General features: G+C 43.7%; 1 protein-coding gene across 1 annotated transcript in view; it reads right to left on the minus strand.

Moving 5' to 3' along the window:
- c5 (complement component 5) overlaps positions 1–18,885 on the minus strand; it is a 199,674-nt gene that overhangs the window by 89,552 nt on the left and 91,237 nt on the right. The window contains exons 19-23 of the mRNA XM_079563481.1: positions 13,874–13,956; positions 13,658–13,797; positions 4,696–4,959; positions 3,663–3,723; positions 3,412–3,501 (exon numbers count right to left, since the gene is read on the minus strand). Coding sequence (XP_079419607.1) covers positions 3,412–3,501; positions 3,663–3,723; positions 4,696–4,959; positions 13,658–13,797; positions 13,874–13,956 — 638 coding nt within the window. The remainder of the gene's footprint in view (positions 1–3,411; positions 3,502–3,662; positions 3,724–4,695; positions 4,960–13,657; positions 13,798–13,873; positions 13,957–18,885) is intronic.

Genomic DNA, 18,885 nt, shown 5'->3' on the forward strand with positions numbered 1-18,885 from the left:
TTTCAATGAAACTCATGGATGGTATTGTGTCTCAGGGCTCTTTGAATCACTGACATATGGGAACAAAAAAGGATCTCTCTGCTGATGAAAAGCCTGAAATAGTTGAATGCCTTGGACTAGGTATGATATTATACTAGGTGATATTTCACAAAAGATTAAGTGTAATCATCGTACAGTTAAGAGATTTGTGGCTGATTCAGAGCACACACGGGTTTGTGCAGGTAAAGGCACAATGAGAACGGTTTCTGCCAGACAAATACATCAGATAAGAGAACAGCTGCTTCAAAGCAGAATACAGGTATTTGAAGCTGCTGGTGCCTCTGGAGTCTCCCGAACATCAAGGTGTCGGACCCTCCAGAGGCTGCAGTTGTGCATAAACCTTCTATCCGGGCCTCCCCTAAACTGTTCATTGAAGCTGAAGCAGAAACGGCTGCAGTGGCTCAGAAATACATGAGGACTCATTTTCAAACAGTCTTGTTCACTGATGAGGCCGTGTAACCCTGGATGGTCAGATGGATGGAGTAGTGGATGGTTGGTGAATGGCCACAATGTCCCAACAAGGCTGTGACGTCAGTAAGGAGGGGGCGGAGTCATGTTTTGGGCCAGAATAATGGGGAGAGAGCTGGTTGGTCCCTTTAGGCTCCCTGAAGTGGAGTTTCTGACTGACCACTTTCCATGTCATGCTGTAAAGAATACCTCTGCATCATTGGCTGCTATGCGCATAAAAGGGGAGAAACTCATGATGTGGACCCCATCCTTCCCTGACCTCAACCCTATTGAGAACCTTTGGAGTTTTCATCCAAACAGCAGCTCTGGGAGGTTATTCTGACATCCTGCAGAGAAATCCAACCAGAAAATATCCCAAAACTCAATTTCGAAGCTGCTATAAAATAAGTTATGTGTTGTATATGTTAAAATATAACTTGACCTGTTAAGAAGTTTTTGATTGAAATTGCTTTTGATTTCAGTACCGTAATTTCCAGCCTATAAGCCGCTACTTTTTTCCCACGCTTTGAACCCTGCGGCCAATATGACGGTGTGGCCAATATATAGCCGCCAGCAGGCACTAGAGGCATCTCTAGCAGTAAACGCAAAAGTGAGACGGGCTTGGCGAAACATTATGGCTTAACTTCTAATCAACGCTGCTCTTGGCTGAGGAATGGTAGATGAGTAACTTTTAAAATGATGAAGGCTCACTTTAGCCTAAATGTGGAAGGGCTTTGCTTGCCTGGGGAGCGGTCTGAGCTGGACATGTGGCCACAACACAGACGGGTTACACGTCACATCCCTACACTTCCACACTGAGGTTGGCTACACTGGCCACTTCTGCGTGCCTTTTTTATGCGTTTATCACTGCCGTCCCTGCCGCCCTCCCTCTGCCCACAACTGCACCTTTCTCCGGGATGAGGTGCCTCTTCCTCCTCATCCGCACCATGGGCCGCTCTGAGCGGTTGCACAGCACTATGAAAAACCTGCGACTTATATTCGAGTGCGGCCTGTATGTATACAATGCCGAAGATTTAGCTGGTACGGCTTATAGTAAGGTGTGCTTAATTGGCCGAAATTTACAGTAAATATGACCTCCTAATGCTGCCAATTCAACAAATTACCATTTTCAATTCTTTACAACCTATAAAATGCATTGAAACTATGAGTTGCATAATAATTTGGAACAGTAGATGTTGAGTTGTTTATTATATTTATTTTTGAATAAAATTATCATTGGGAGTTTTTTTCAGTCACATTCATATAATCCTCTAAAAGTTAAAGGCTTGAAAATTATGCTAACTGTCATTTGAGTTGACAATTTAGAAAATCTTTGAACGCGGTGTCGACCTGACCAACTGGACAGTTACATGTAAAGGACTCTTTTGTTTGGTCAGGCAGGATTAAATGAAGTTGTAATTGGCCCCCAGAGTTCTGCCTCAGCCCCTCATGTAGTGGCACATGCAGTGGGTAATCAGATGCCATGTGGCCTGTGCCTTCTCCAGCCACCCTGAGACAATCATACGAGCATTCGCGATGTGGTCATGTCCAACCTGAATGTATTAGATAATCATAGGTCCATGATGGCAAAAGACAATACTCTGGGATAGAGATAATTTGTGAACATGCCAGACTTAATTTGAAAGCCCAGCATCTCCAGAATGCAGTCACTGAGCTTCAGCTTAACCCAAAGCGTGAGGCTAATTCTTTTCTCTGATTAGGCTCGATGGGACGTCAGTGTGTTCAGAGTCTGCATCTTCTCCCCATGTCCTGACCTCACATGTAACTCAAGATCAGGTCCTTAGACGCTGCCCTGCAGTCGCACATTGCCAGGAAAAAGTTCTCCACGTGGACAATTGTGTGTAAAAATACAAACAAAAACCACTATCATTTAACACAGTGTTTCAGCTTAGACTGTAGAGTAGCGATGGCTCAAGTGTGCTTTGAAACACTGTGTCAGAGCCGGTTTCAGTAACAGCTGATCACATGACTAAAGTGTCTATTGTCTCAAAAACTGCTTCATTCTTGTTCGTTCGAGTTGTCTCAAAGCAGGCCATTGGCTCAGAGCGTTTCACTGCTGACTTGAGCAACAAGGCGCTAAACCACGATTGTTTTCTGGTCCATACAGCGATGTAAATCATTAGTGATAAATACATGTGCTGTACTTCCCCCATTGACCATTTAACCACATTCATGTGGTGAAAGTGTCTGCCAGAATAAACCCTTTTCCTAATCTTTACAAAGTCCTGCTTTTGAAGAGATAAACACATGTGGATGACTGACCAGGCGAGGGAAACGTAAGTGACATCTACAGCAAACAGTGGCTTAATTAACTCTGACTGAATGAAATTAAAACATTGCACACTGATGTCCTGCCTTTATATGATTGATTTGATCATTCAAACATCTATATCAGGCTGCAAATATTAAAACCACCAAACCTCTCTTCCACATGATTGTGTTTCAGTCGTGTTTATGAGAAGTCGCAATAATAAAGTTTGTCCACAAGAGGTCAGTGTTCAAACAGAATGAAAGTTCTGAGACTTTAAAACTGACCAGACTTTTTGCCAAGAAAGGCTTCACTTGCCCATCACTGATATTCACCCTCAAATAGTATGAAAACACCATCTGTGTCTGATAAAAAAGACTGGTGTTGAGTTTTAATCATGATTTTTAAATGTATTCATTGCTAACAATAAACTGTGTATTATGTACAGTATTTTACATAATATGTAGCTATGAAGCTGCAAACTGTTTTATGGGTCAGAATAATCTCATTTGAGTCGCGGTTTGTCTTATCTGTGAAAACCACTGATTTAAAATGTTTCTGAAACTGTGAATGAACCAACATTCTTGTTATCAGCAAAATTAAAATCTGATCATGTCAAAAGTCCCGATGAAAGGTTTTATGACTGTAGCATGTACCGTTTATGGTGAGCAACCTCTGGACCTCGGTGTTGGGGACGATGTTCTGAGGCACAGCGGTCTTTAGTACCACCTCCATCTTTCTCGAACCTAAAACACATTAAAAAAAAACACAAGGTAAAGATAAAATAATAACGGAAAAAAAATGAACCTCAACAATAATTGGCCTGGTTGACGTTAACATAATATGTGCAGAGGCTCATGTTTAGGCACAGGCCTCTCTAAACCATTTTCTGGACGATACTTTATACCGTAGAGGCCTTGGGGGTCCAGGCGTCCGCCCACCATCTCCTCGTGCAGCTTCCCCTCGGGCTGAAACAGGAAACATACAACACACGCTTCAGTTAGGGACGATTTTACACTTTGCATGTACGGTGTGTAGACTAAACAACAGTCCAGCCCATCAAACAAGCACGTGGTTCCTTCAGTGGAATTCCCGTTCGACTTCAGGCTAAAATTGTAGAAACAAAAAATAAATTCTCTTTTGTCATAACTCATAACCAAAAAAACACTCACTTTTAATTTGAATATGTATCTTAAACTTTATATTAGATTAATTTTCATCATCTCAAAAAGTCTGTGGGAAAATGAATGTAAAAAAGTAGGGATGTGCGATACCACCAATTTCAGTTGTGATCTTAAGTCATTCTAAAAGAACTGTGTAACCGGTGTGGTCTGAGTAGTAGTACTCTGCCCGCCGGCCGGGGGGGCTGTATAAAAGGCACAGCCCACCTTTGTTCCTCTGGCTGTTTGTCTACCTGGTGTTGCGATGGTGGTTTAGCCTCAGGGGCTCTCGTGAGAAGGTAAACATTTGAGAAATCTGCAATGTACCTATTCATCGAAATTGTTAGCCCTAATCTGGGCCCTGTGTTGCACAGCTGCACATCTGCACATCTGCACATCTGCACGGTGCCACCTGTTGTTCCCGTTGCATTTTAAGGGTGTTACTAACACAAAAGAGAATCTACTTTTTACTTTGGAGCCTATGTATAGGTATATATTCGGCTTTGAAATGTAGGGCAGTGAAAATAAGTTCTTAACAAAAAATACTAGTAAATCTATATTTATCATGAGCATGACTGATACTTTTGGTTTTTTGATGACTTTTCCCATTTGGAAAGGTTTAGACATAGATGGAATACTTTGTATTTAATTCTTGATTCCAATGGTGACGCCCCTCATTTTGCATCATAGTGAAACTTATCTGTTGGCTTTTGGAAACACTAATAATTAGATATTGTCCATCGTGCCTGGGCTGGCCTGTTGAGCTCCGTATAGTCGTACCACCACAGTGAGGGTTTTGACCAGCGTGTCCTGGAGGCTCAGAGAAGCCTTGGTCCGTCTGGTGTTCTGGGAGGCGAACAGCCTGAACCTGAGCTCATGCTGGCCTGGCTCCAATGCCATCAGCGTAAAGTGCACCTCCCCCACCCCGCCACCAGAGAGTGTCCGAGTGTTGGCGCAGCTGGTGATGCGGTGATTGGAGCCGTCGGCGGCGTCCACAGAGTCCACCAGACACAGCTCCGGACCCACAGACAGAGTGACGCAGATCTGTGAGAAAGGGAGGGGGGGGATATATATAAGATTTATATAGCTGTGTTCTTATCAGGCTAAATACAGATCCAGGCAAGGTCACAGTTCTAGTTCTGCTGGACCTGAGCGCTGCGTTTGACACAGTGGACCATGGGATCCTATTAGAGAGGTTAAAACAAAAAACATTATTGTGTCTAAACAAGACTTGGAGAGACTAATTCATGTATTTGTCTCCAGTCCGTTAGACTATTGTAACAGCCTGCCTTTCCAAACAGGCTGTTAGACAACTGCAGTTTATCCAAAATGCTGCTGCTCGAGTCCTGACCAGAACCAGGAAATACCACCATATTAGTCCAGTGCTCCGGTCTCTACACTGGCTTCCTGTCACTCAGAAAATAGACTTTAAAATAGCTCTGCTTGTGTATAAGTCTCTTTATGGTCAAGCACCAAAGGCCCTGAGATCCTCAGGGAGGGGTCTCCTGGTGGTTCCCAGAGTCACCACCAAACACGGTGAGGCTGCGTTTCAGTTTCACGCAGCAAAAGTCTGGAACAGTCTCCGTGAGGACGTGAGACAGGTCAAGGTCAAGTTTATTTATAAAGCACATTTACAAAGACAGTCATCACTGCCCCAAAGTGCTGTACAGGTACACAGTGCAATAATGTAAAACTACAAAACACCACAATATAACACGATAAGAAAAGTAAAAAATTAAACAGTTCAAATCACAGTATGAAAAATGCTTTTGAAGCTCTTAACTGAAGTAGCCTGCCTAATGTTCAGAGGGAGGGAGCCTGCAAAGACAACCATTCAGATAAATAAGGCGGTTCCAGTCCATGGATGGATTTAAAAACAAGCAATACAATTTTGAAGTCGATTCTAAAAGCAACAGGTAACCAGGGAAGAGAAGACAGAACAGGAGTGATGTGTTCATGTGGTTTGGCTCCTGAGAGCAGGCGTGCAGCCGCGTTTTGGACCATTTGGAGTCTGTGAATCGATGACTGCTTTAGACCAAAACACAAAGAATTACAATAATCCAAACAAGTCGTGATCAATGCGTGGACAACCTGTTCAAATTGGTTTAAAGGCAAGTAGCGCTTTACCTTACTTAGGAGCCTAAGTTGGAAAAAAACAGTTTTTACTACTGCATTGATCTGTTTTTCAAACTGAAATGAACTGTCAGTATGAAATCCAAAACTTTTGGCGGATGAACAGCAGTGGGACGCAAGTGGACCAAGAGCACTGCCAGTGAGGTCAGGCTCACCAAAAAAACACTATTTCAGTGTTTTTCTCATTCAAATTGAGAAAATTCAGCGACATCCAGTCTTTGACCTCTTTAAGACATGTCATTAAAGTGGCAGATGAGTTACATTTAAGGTCCAAAGGCAAGTAGATCTGTACATCTGCAAAGCAGTGAAACTGAACGTTTTATTTCTTAAAAACTGAGCCCAGTGGCAGCATGTACAATGAAAACAAAATTGCCCCTAAAATTGAGCCTTGGGGTACCCCGCAGGTTAGGGGAGCTTTCTGCGAGGTAAAACAACCAAGGTTTACAGAAAAACACCTGTCAGTCAGATATGACTTAAACCACTTAAGCACTGTGCTCTCATCCCAACACATGATTCAAGGCGGGATATTAAAATATTATGGTCAACAGTGTCAAAGGCTGCCGTTAGATCTAAAAGTACAAGGACAGCTGAACGGCCAGAGTCTGTAATTAAAAAAACTTTTAAAAGAGGCGTTTCAGTGCTGTGCAAAGATTTAAAACGCGATTGGAATTTTTCACAGATATCAGAAGATTTAAAGTGCGACTGTAGTTGAGTAAAGACCACTTTTTTGAGAATTTTGGACAAAAATGTCAGCTTTGACATTGGCCAATAATTAGATAAACAGGCCAACTCTGACTATGTTTAAGTCCAGGCTGAAAGGACACCTTTTTACTGCTGCCTATGGCAATTGATTGTATTTAACAAATTTTAATTTATAGATATACATATTCTTTTGATGTAATTTTTAATGTAATTTTATTAAAGTAATTTGATTGCATTTGCAATCAAATGATGCATTTTGTTTTATTTTGGTGTCTGGTGTTGCAGTGAGGCACATTGTGTGGTACATGAACATAATGTGAGCTTTAGTGTGAGTGCCTTGCCTCTCTTTAAACCTGATTTTAATATCATTTTGCTGGGATCGGGAGATATTGTCCAGCTGAATACTTGACAGCACGCAGGTATTTTTTATTTATATTCATTAACAAGAAGAAGATCTTTTTTTTTAGGAATTTTTCACATATCGGCTGATTTTTCTTTTTCTTTGAATTATTTACTGCACCATAATGTTGTAGCACCTGAATGCAGCAGCAGTGTAGACGGGCTGCACTGACCTGACTGGGGCAACAGTTTATTAACAATATTAAATTAAATAAACAGTGGCTCCTAAAAATAAAGAACCTCCAGCATAAATTCACACGTCTCCAAAAGTGGAGCGGACACTTGGACACCACAGAGATACTGACACACAAGTTACTGCTGTAACAAACTGGACTAAACTGTCTCCATGGACATTATTCTGAGTCAGGATTAACAGGAATCATTTTCTGATGGATTATTTGTCGCTACATCTGAGGTGAGCGTTGCAAAAGTTTCTCCGTCCTGACGCCAGATTTATAACTTTGTTTGTTAGCGCTAGCATAGCTGCTAACAGGCTAAAGGCTACAACACGTAAACATGACCTTTCTGTCATCATGTAGGTCTCACTACAGTGATGATCATGTAGGTCTCACTACAGTGATGATCATGTAGGTGTAACTACAGTGATGATCATGTAGGTGTAACTACAGTGATGATCATGTAGGTCTCACTACAGTGATGATCATGTAGGTGTAACTACAGTGATGATCATGTAGGTGTAACTACAGTGATGATCATGTAGGTCTCACTACAGTGATGATCATGTAGGTGTAACTACAGTGATGATCATGTAGGTCTCACTACAGTGATGATCATGTAGGTCTAACTACAGTGATGATCATGTAGGTCTCACTACAGTGATGATCATGTAGGTGTAACTACAGTGATGATCATGTAGGTCTAACTACAGTGATGATCATGTAGGTGTAACTACAGTGATGATCATGTAGGTGTAACTACAGTGATGATCATGTAGGTCTCACTACAGTGATGATCATGTAGGTGTAACTACAGTGATGATCATGTAGGTCTAACTACAGTGATGATCATGTAGGTGTAACTACAGTGATGATCATGTAGGTGTAACTACAGTGATGATCATGTAGGTCTCACTACAGTGATGATCATGTAGGTGTAACTACAGTGATGATCATGTAGGTCTCACTACAGTGATGATCATGTAGGTCTAACTACAGTGATGATCATGTAGGTGTAACTACAATGATGATCATGTAGGTGTAACTACAGTGATGATCATGTAGGTCTAACTACAGTGATGATCATGTAGGTGTAACTACAGTGATGATCATGTAGGTGTAACTACAGTGATGATCATGTAGGTGTAACTACAGTGATGATCATGTAGGTGTAACTACAGTGATGATCATGTCTATATTCATCTATACTCCGCCCACTTCTGTTATTTTAATGACCCGTGAAAACCAGGTGTTATGTCGCATTTTCGCGCATATTTAATTCGACGCATTAGCATCGTTAGCACATTTTTCATTGAAAACAAAGCAGTTCAAAGCTCATGCTAATCTTGTAAATCTACTGTTTGCTTTTGCCTGCTCTAAATCTTCAGTCTGGCCTCATTAGTTCATATAAGGTGCTGTTAAAGTGACATTATGATATTTTTTGCAATTCCAAAGCTTCATACAGAGCTGTGTGTCCTCAGAGAAGTTTATCAGATTTGTTTAAAGTTAAAACATGTAGCTTAAACAACATGGTAGGCTACATGTTTAAGTAAAAAATACAATAAATAGTAGCCTAGCATATTCCCAGTGTCACTTTCCCATTAATAGAAGACATGGGTGAAAGTATAATAATAGGTAGGTCTGAGTAAATATTTAGCCAAAAACAAAATGACATTTCACTCCAACATTGCATTTGGTCTTTTTAATATTTTTCTAATCAAAAGGATTGTTTGTTTCATCCTGGTGTGTGAAACGAGTCCCAGGCAGAAGCATAAGACATTCCAATAATGGAACAATTTGCAAACTTTACCACATTTGAGCCTTTCTATTGATTTTTAACGTCAAAATAAATATTGGCAAATATCGGATATCGATATCGGCAGAAAATGTTCATATCGGACCATCCCTACTTTTTTTATATAGCGCCTTTCACAGAGCGTTTTACATGAGACAATTGTACATTCACTCCGTACTCGGTGGTAGTAAGCTGCGTTTGTAGCGTTGGGGAGAAAGTAACGTACTCCGTTACTTTGTCCAATCGGAGTACTGTATTCTCAATACGTAGAATACTTTCACAATAATTTGCATTATAGTTATGTATAAATACAGTATATGATTGAAATATCATGTAGCTATGCCTGTTGGAGCCTGTTTTGAACAAGCACTTTGCCGCCTGGAGCCCATGTGCACTGTTGGATGAAGCGTCATTTGATCTTTGGAAACTGTATTCTAAAGACTCTCAAAGGAAAGAATAATACAGTTGCTCAAACTGAGTATTCTGTTGCTACCCAACACTGCCTACAATATATTCATTCCATTTTTTGCTCATTCATTGAATTGTTTTAATTTGTTTTTGATTCACTTTTAAAAACATATTTCTGTTTTTACCTCTGCGTGCATATCGTACTTAAACTAGGGATGCGCCGATACGGACACCAGTATCGGGTATTAGGCCGATACCACATGCTTGCACTCATACTCCCGATACCAGAAACCAATACTACTTGACGTGCGACTAGTGCTCCTACAGGACACAGCTCTCCACTGAGGAGAGAAAATAGCAACAAACTGGAGAATTGTTTCAGTGTGGAGTCTGCTGTTTTTACAAGATACAGGCTAATGTTGCTAACTCGCGGCTAATAGTTTGGGCGATTCTTGGGCCGTTTTATGCCCAGGGGCTTATTCATCTGAATAGCTAACCCAGCGACTAAATAGTCCTCAGAAAATCTATGAAAACGAGATACTGCATGTTATTGAGCCAAAATGAGCTGCAGCAAAACAATCTAAACGCAGTAGGCGACGGGCTAAGTTACTATAAACACATGAAAAAATCTACACAGAGCTGAAGTAAAGGCGGAAAGAGACTATTTTGCTGCAGTAATAAGTAACCATCTCAATACTATTGTAAAATAAAAATACATAAATGAATAAAGCACAGGCATTGAGGAGCTTTTGGACATGGGCTGTTCTGTCTATGATGGACAGTGCAATAAAAATTTAAATTATGCAAGTCTCTCCGGTCATTCATCAGGCAAAACGGAAAACAATCATTAGCAAATATAAGGTTAAATGCCCTAACAGGAAGTTAACAGTGTTCTCTGGAGCGGAGAGAGAGGAAGAAGAAAGGCGCAGAGAGAGAGTGCGGGAAAGACACCGATTCTGCGTCTTTGGGTTAAAAATAAGTTGCAACACTACGTACTTATCAATGATCACTAACTCGATTCTCTTTCGCGGCCGCACCGCTCACAAACAGTGCGGTGGGAATGACATGTCGCTGATCAGGGACAAACGTAGTTTCGGAGCAGAGAGCACGATGCAACACTCTGCACAGAAACAGTCTGTGCAGAGTGTTGTGCGCGTACAAAGGTACAGGCCGCGCAGTTGCCCCTGAATGATGTGAACATCTGCTGGATCCCTCTGTCAATGGTGTCTTCAACTTCCACTTCCGGAAGAGCTTCACCCAGATTCTGAGGGAGGCTGGGGACATGGAGTCCGAGTGGACTCTGTTCTCCTCCTCCATTGTCGATGCGGCTGCTCGTAGTTGTGGCCGTAAGGTCTCTGGTGCCTGTCGCGACGGCAATCCCCGAACCCGGTGGTGGCGCCCGGAAGTAAGGGATGCCGTCAAGCTGAAGAAGGAGTCCTACCTGGCCTTGTTGGCTTGTGGGACTCCTGAGGCAGCTGAGAGGTACCGACAGGCCAAGCGTGCTGCAGCTCGTGCGCTCGCAGAGGCAAAAACTGGGGTCTGGGAGGAGTTCGGGGAGGCCATGGAGGAAGACTATCGGTCGGAGATTCTGGCAAACCATCCGGCGCCTCAGGAGGGGGAAGCAGTGCTTCACCAGCACTGTTTACAGTGCGGGTGGGGGGCTGCTGACCTCAACTGGGGATGTCGTCAGGCGGTGGAAGGAGTACTTCGAGGACCTCCTTTATCCCATCGTCAAGTCTTCCGATGAGGAAGCAGAGGCTGGGGACTCGGAGGGGGGCTCGACCATCACCCAAGCTGAAGTCACCGAGGTTGTTAGAAAGCTCCTCGGTGGCTCCGGGGGTGGATGAGATTCGTCCTGAGTACCTTAAGTCTCTTGCCTGGCCTGCCAAACTACATGCTTTTTCATAGATATTTCAAAGACATATAGTCTGGGAGCAGCATGATCTCAATGATTTCCCGGTGGGTGTGATTGGCAGACGGCAACAAGTGGCAGGAAGCCTTTCCAAAAACATCCTTATTTACGAGGAACTCTTTTTCGATACTAATATATCTTCAAATGTAAAGTAAAAAAACATAAATGAAAACAGTTCTGGAGATAGCGGGCACCACTGTCACACTCATAGACCGTTAAAAAGAATAGACGTCTCCTGCTCACTCCTCCCCGTTTGCCACAATGACTATGCTCAAGGGGGAAGTCATGGTGGATTTACAGACTCCCCCGCCCCAGCTCTGACGAAGCATTTTCCTAAAAAGGGCGGGATCTTCACTGTAGACTCCGCCCTTGTGTGACGTGTATTTCGCGCTGCTCCAATGCTAACAGTCCGACCCTCATTAGTACGAGATTTGAATTTTTTTTTTAAACAAAAAACAGCCTGGTTTCTTTAATTGTAACTAACCCGTGTTATCACAGGAGGAATATCTAGCTGTAGAAAGTGTTTAAAAATGAAACGCCTAAACCAGGCGTTAAAAGTTGTTTTTAAGGTGTCTAAAGTCAATTACAATGTCAACTTAATTTATATAGCACGTTTACAACAACACTAGGTGCCCAAAGTGCTTCACATACAGGTACACAATATAAAATGAGTACCTGTACAAAGAAACAAGAGAAGCACACACACTAGAGTTACAATACAGCTCAACTTGAATTGAACGCCAATGCAAACGGATATGTTTTAAGGGCAGTCTTAAAGGTTTCTATGGTTGGAGCAGCTCTGAGGTTTAGGGGGAGACTGTTCCAGAGTTTGGGAGCTCGATCTCCTCGCGTCTTTAAACGGGATCTGGGCACGTTCAGAGACAGCTGGTTCGCAGACCTTACTGATCTGACTGGGGCATAAACAGACAAAAGCTCACAGAGATACTCAGGAGCAGATCCATGAAGACATTTAAACACAAGCATCAAGATCTTAAAGTCAATTCTATAGCTGACGGGCAGCCAATGGGAGGCCAGCACAGGGTGATATGCTCCGCCTCCTTGTCCCTGTCAGTAAGCGTGCAGCAGCGTTCTGGACTTGTTGGAGGCGGTTGAGTGAGGATTTGTCCCGCCCACAATAGAGCGAGCTACAATAGTCAAGACGCGACGATATAAACATATGAATAACTCGCTCAAAATCGCTGTGCGGAAGATAAACTTTCTAAAGAACTTTTTAAAGAAGCTTTTATCACAGAATTGATGAGTTTGTCAAATTTGAAGGTGTTGTCAAAAACTACCCCAAGGTTTCTGGCAGAGGCTCGAAGGTGAGGAGCCAGAGAGCCAAGAACCTCATGCGGGTCATTTGCAGAATTGCTGTTCACTTCTGTCTTTTTCTCGTTAAGACTTGGGAAGTCCAATGCTTTTCAATGGGAGACTAGCAGCGATATGACGTACCACAGCAATGGCAGAGCAATGGCGGCCCCTGGCCAAAAAGCAGAGCAGCTAGCGGCCATTGGTCGCACTCCTCTATTATGAATTGACCTTTCGCCAAGCCCCGTCCCCCTTAGTTACTGTTGCTATGCCCGACAAACAAATGGTGAAACACATCAGCGCAACAGATTGCCATGACGAGCAGAGGTATACCCCTGCGTGTCAGTGACCTTTTTTGGAGCAATACCTCCATGATATTCCTCCAGATCGAGGCAAAAGGAGTCACAGTATGTAGTGGAGGGAAGGATAGAGGACTATTGACACTACAGCAAACAAACAGGTCTGCAGCAAAATCTAAGAAACCTTATACCAGGTTGTGTTTTCGGCTTTAGGAGGGAAAATAACTCCAGACACACTCCTGTGGTACTTAGCAGTAAAAAAAGTGCATCTGCTCCGTGCTCATTGCTGGTATGTCCCATTGTTTTGCATTGGGGTCCTGAGGCATGACGGTCCTAGCTTCATAGTAGCGGTTGCTAGGAAGTCTGATTGGACAATTACCATTTTGGGCCGTGGTTTTGCGAAAGGTCAATTATGAATTGTGCCAAAGTTGAGCAGCTTCAAGGTTAAGCTAGTTTTTAAGTGTACTTATTGTGGTATTGTATAATTTGAAGTAGCAGTTGCAGTAAAACTGAGCAGTTACTAAGCATAGCAGTAATAGCCTGTGGTCATAGTAGAAGTAGTAATAACAGTTAGTAATAGTAGTAGTAGTAGTAGTAGTAGCAGATGTACCTTGATGGGGTCTGGGTCCTGGTTGTACACAGACCCTTTCAGTTCGATCTGCTCTCCTCTGACAATCTGATATGGCAGTGGCACGTTCACTGACAGAGGCAGGTTCACGGAGACTTCGGCCGTTTTAGCCACACAAATACCTGCACAAGTACATAGATACGGTAATACTTTCCAGGTAGCAGGTTCACAGCGGAGTACTTTGTTTTAATAACTTACCGTTGTCGAACATTCCCACGGTTTTAATGTGCCACGTCGTCAAGGAATCAGGCAACTCCTCGGACAGAGAGGTCGAGCCACGACTGCCGAGAGCAGACAGTTAAAACCAGGACTCAAGACTAACCCATGTCTACAACAGGACCAAACCAGGACTAAATCAGACCCACGTCAAGTCTGCCCAGAACTCACTAGTGTTCATTTTGACAACATATTTTAATGAGGCCCAAACAGTGGACTCGCAATGTCCCGTGAGGATCTGGAGCTCGAAATCACAAGAATTCACATGGCAAACATGCTCCGACACGCAAGTAACAGGGATCAGAAGCTAGTACAGTGTACAGTTAGTGCTCTATTGGGGGGTCCACGAGGAAAAATAAAAGACGACTCTGTAGTGCCCCCTCAAACAGGCAGTTTTTGGGCGGCACGGTAGCGCAGCGGTTAGTGCTCTCGCTTCACAGCTAGAAGGTCCGGGTTCGATTCCCACCTGGACCGGGCCTTTCTGTGTGGAGTCTGCGGAGTCTCCCCGTGTCTGCGTAGGTTTCCTCCGGGTACTCTGATTTCCCCTCCCACTAAAAACATGCACAATAGGCCAAGATGAAAGATGTGTGTGAGTGAATGTAAGGTGGTGGTCAAAGGGACTGTTGGTGCAGACGTGTGCAGTCATGAAAGCGCCTCCGAGTGTAGAGTGAATGTACAATTGTCTCATGTAAAGCGCTGTGTGACTATGTCTGTGAAAGGCGCTATTAAATAAAGATCTTCTTCTCCTTCAGTTTCATTGGGAGTCACGCACTAATTTTAGGAGCTTGTATAGCACAATATTGGCAGATAAATGTAGACACATAGAAAGAAACATAAAAAGTAGAAAACAGCACAGCTGCTCATTTCCGTGTGTGATAAAAGCTGTGTGCAAATACGAGGACAGGGCCTCTTAAAGGAATAGGCCACCGTTTTTACATACTGAGATATGTTCTTACCTCACTTTAGCCGAGTTAATATATCCCCGTCTGGTCTTTGTCCGTGCGCTCTGCCAGGCAAACGGAGCACATACGCAGCCTCTCCCACATGTCATATAGCTCCAAAAAAGCTCACGATAGAAGCTACCAAGCTCTTCCACGTGTTCCCTATTTAAATAAAGTTACGTCAAGTGTTTTCATGCGAAGTATATTTACACAGAAATGTAACATGTCGATTTTATAAGCAGATAAAAAGGGGAACTATATTGTGAGGCGTAATGATACGAGGAGTAAAACGTCCGCGCAGTAACTCCTAAAGGCTTCCCCCGCTCACTTCCGTCAATAACCTTTAGGCTGCGTATGTGCTCCGTTTGCATGACAGAGCGCACGGACAAAGACCAGACGGGGATATATTAACTCGACTAAAGTGAGGTAAGAACATATCTCAGTATGTAAAAACGGTGGCCTATTCCTTTAAAGGGGAGGTGTCATGTCCAACTGCCCGTGTGAAATAAAACTGAAACTGACTGAACGAACATTTAAATAGTGACTGGTTAGACAGGCCCAATCTCAATTCTCCCCCTAGGCCAGGCGGTCCGGGGGCCAAATGCTCCCTGCGAGGTAATTTTTTGCGGCCCGCAAGATAATTACTTATTTATATTATATGCGGCCCGCTGGTAAATTGCATTAAACATGTTGGAACTACATTTCCCATGAGGCACCGCGTGGTAGCGCCAACGCTGCTGCGGACGCGAGAACGTCAACATCAGACAGGGAAGGAGATGCGGCGCTTCTGCAGACAAACTAAAAGCAGCGACTTTGAGAGAGGAGCTTCCTCACAGCCCATAATGTGGCAAAAATCACAAGTTCAACTGATCATACTTTTAAATAAATAAAAGGTTCTCTTATGAGTTTACAAAGTAATTCAGATTTGAATATGTCGTATTTACATTATATAATTTAACTTCTTCAAACTCACAAGTGAGAACTTTTCCTCTCCCAATAAAATCATATTAAGTCTCACTGTCACTTTCTTTTTCATTAAAGAGGGGGTGTTCTGCTTTTTTCAATCACATAGCACCAGTCTATATCACACTACAATGATGACAAACCTTCTGTTGGTCTGTAAATGCAGTAAATTAGAATAACTGCCTTGTATAAAATGTCTCTCTCAAAATGGCTGTAGTGAATGTCTTGAAATAGGCCTCTGTCTCTTTAAGAACCTCTGACCCTTTCCGACACGCCCCCTCCACGCGCTGTCTGTGGCATCAGTGGGGAGGGGGTTCTGCTGAGGAGCAGTGGTTGGTTACTCGGCTGGTGACGAAAGCTTGGAGGCGTCTCCAGGAGGTGGGGGCGTTCCTAGGAGGACTCAGGCAAACCTATCCCTAAAATGGCCGCCATCAGAGTTTTTACAGATTACTCAAAAATACGTGAATGTGCCAAGGCAACACTTCAGGCATGTTTTTAATGAGGGAGTGACAGAATAACATGATGGAAAGCTTGAAAAAGTCGATTTTGCATAACACCCCCCTTAATACATGTCTATATGACGATAAAGTTGTTGAAATGAACACTTAGGTCCTAAGTAAACGCGGAACTGAAGTTGTTTGGTGTGTTGCTCGTGGGACTGCTCTCCGGTGTAACACACACCTGTTAAGTGTGGTGTCGATGCAGACTCGCTGAGAAGGAGCTTTCCTCCCACTCCCCCTCACTGAGGGGTCCATTTCGGACAGAACTCCACTCCGGGGGCACGAGCAGACTGAGTGTTAGGGGGTAGGGTGAGGGAGGAGGGAGCGGTTTCGGAAAGGCCCTGTCTGTCCGCGGTCTGAGCGCACCTCAGCAGCTCCGCTCAGGCCCCGGGCTCAGAGACGTTATGACAAGTTTACTAAAACTGAACCTGTTTTTTAAACTTGCAACTATTCAATAATGCCAAACCATTTGTAAGCCTTTAGTCGCCCACTGAAGCCTGAAAAAAACTGATACCATTTTATTTAGCATGGTATAGGGTGGCATATTCTGCAGTTTTATGCTATATTTCTATAAATAGTCAATAAAAGTTTAAAATCAATATTTAAAAAATGGAAAATGCAACAATATTTTATCCTTTTTTAATATAATTCAAATAGAAGTATCTTCTGATGAACAGAACCTGATTTGGAATTCTGAATTATGTACAAATCCTTTACTCTCTCTTGCCCACTCTGTGAGGAAACTACCATTAGTAGAACTACAGTTCTAAAACAAGATGAAAGTTTAGTGTTGAATTACTAGTTGTCCATCATGTGCACTACAAAAAAATGGATTGTTTGAGTTCATTAATCATAGAATCTACATGTTCTGTTAAAAAATGCCCGCAAACCGCGCGTTCCGCCGCGGCCCCGTGAACTGTCACCTTTTTCACTATATACTATTGTTTATTGTTTATTGTTTATTGAAAGGATCCCCATTAGCGCAGTCATGCTGTCGCTATTCTTCCTGGGGTCCCACTAAATCCATTCACAAAAAGTATAAACAGTATTTAAATCATACAAAAATGTGTATCAGTACATTTGTATATCCTACTAAAATCCTATAAAAGCTGTACATAAAAGTAGCACATATTTGCATTCAGAAAGGAATATCACATGACACGTTCATTCGCCAAATTCAATCCACATTTGTTTGTAAGAGTTTTCTCAGTAACAATTTAAATCTCTTCTTGTCCTCCACTAACGTTAGACTATCTGGAAGTCCATTCCCGCCTGCATAGCTCTGTATGTGAAGGTCCTCGTGATGCTATTCGATCTTACTGTTGGCAAGAGAAATTTTCTGGCCGTTGCATGTCTGGTTTTATATTTGTGTTTCTCGTGGCTGAACAGGAGATTTTCATAAGTGATCTTTGGACACATACTTTTTACTGAGGATAACAGAGAGTACAAGAGTCTGTTTTTCACTGACAACCATTTTAGTTTACTCAGCATTTCTTTTGTGCTGGTCATGTAGTCACAGCACCATTCGAGCTGCTCGGTTCTGGACTACTTGTAAGGTTTTTATTCCTTCAGATGTTGCATTTGACCAGACTGTTGGACAATAGTCCAAGTAGGACAGTACCAGCGCTTGTGTGATTAGTTTAGTAGATTGCTGTGTAAGACAGTGCTTGTATCTTTTTATCATTGAGATCGCATTGAGATCTCAATGATTTTTACCCCTATCATTACCCCTATTACCCCTATCATTTCTATATGTTTGGTCCAGTTTAATTTACAGTCCACTAAAACTCCCAGCACACTATGTGTTTGCATGTCTGTCTGTGGGTGTCTGGATGGAGGTGTGGTGTTGTCCGGGCCCCTTGTGTTGGTCCCTGTGTTGGCTGCAGCCGAGGTGCCGCTACCGATGCAGACGCCTCCTTGGATGGTGTTGCCTTACCTGGTTTATCTGTACCCAGCGAGAGTGAGCAGGGGCGAGAGTGAGCAGGGGCGAGAGTGAGCAGGGGCGAGAGTGAGCAGGGGCGAGAGTGAGCAGGGGCGAGAGTGAACAGGGGCGAGACTGAGCAGGGGCGAGTGTGAGCAGGGGCGAGTGTGAGCAGGGGCGAGAGTGAGCAGGGGCGAGAGTGAGCAGGGGCGAGAGTGAGCAGGGGCGAGAGTGAGCAGGGGCGAGAGTGAGCAGGGGCGAGAGTGAGCAGGGGCGAGAGTGAACAGGGGCGAGACTGAGCAGGGGCGAGTGTGAGCCGGGGCGAGTGTGAGCAGGGGCGAGTGTGAGCAGAGTGTGAGCAGGGGCGAGAGTGAGCAGGGGCGAGAGTGAGCAGAGTGTGAGCAGGGGCGAGTGTGAGCAGGGGCGAGTGTGAGCAGAGTGTGAGCAGGGGCGAGAGTGAGCAGAGTGTGAGCAGGGGCGAGAGTGAGCAGAGTGTGAGCAGGGGCGAGAGTGAGCAGGGGCAAGAGTGAGCAGGGGCGAGTGTGAGCAGAGTGTGAGCAGGGGCGAGAGTGAGCAGGGGCAAGAGTGAGCAGGGGCAAGAGTGAGCAGGGGCGAGAGTGAGCAGGGGCGAGAGTGAGCAGGGGCGAGAGTGAGCAGGGGCGAGAGTGA

This window comes from Gobius niger, assembly GCF_951799975.1.
Source record: "Gobius niger genome assembly, chromosome: 1".
NCBI classification, from domain to species: Eukaryota; Metazoa; Chordata; class Actinopteri; order Gobiiformes; family Gobiidae; genus Gobius; species Gobius niger.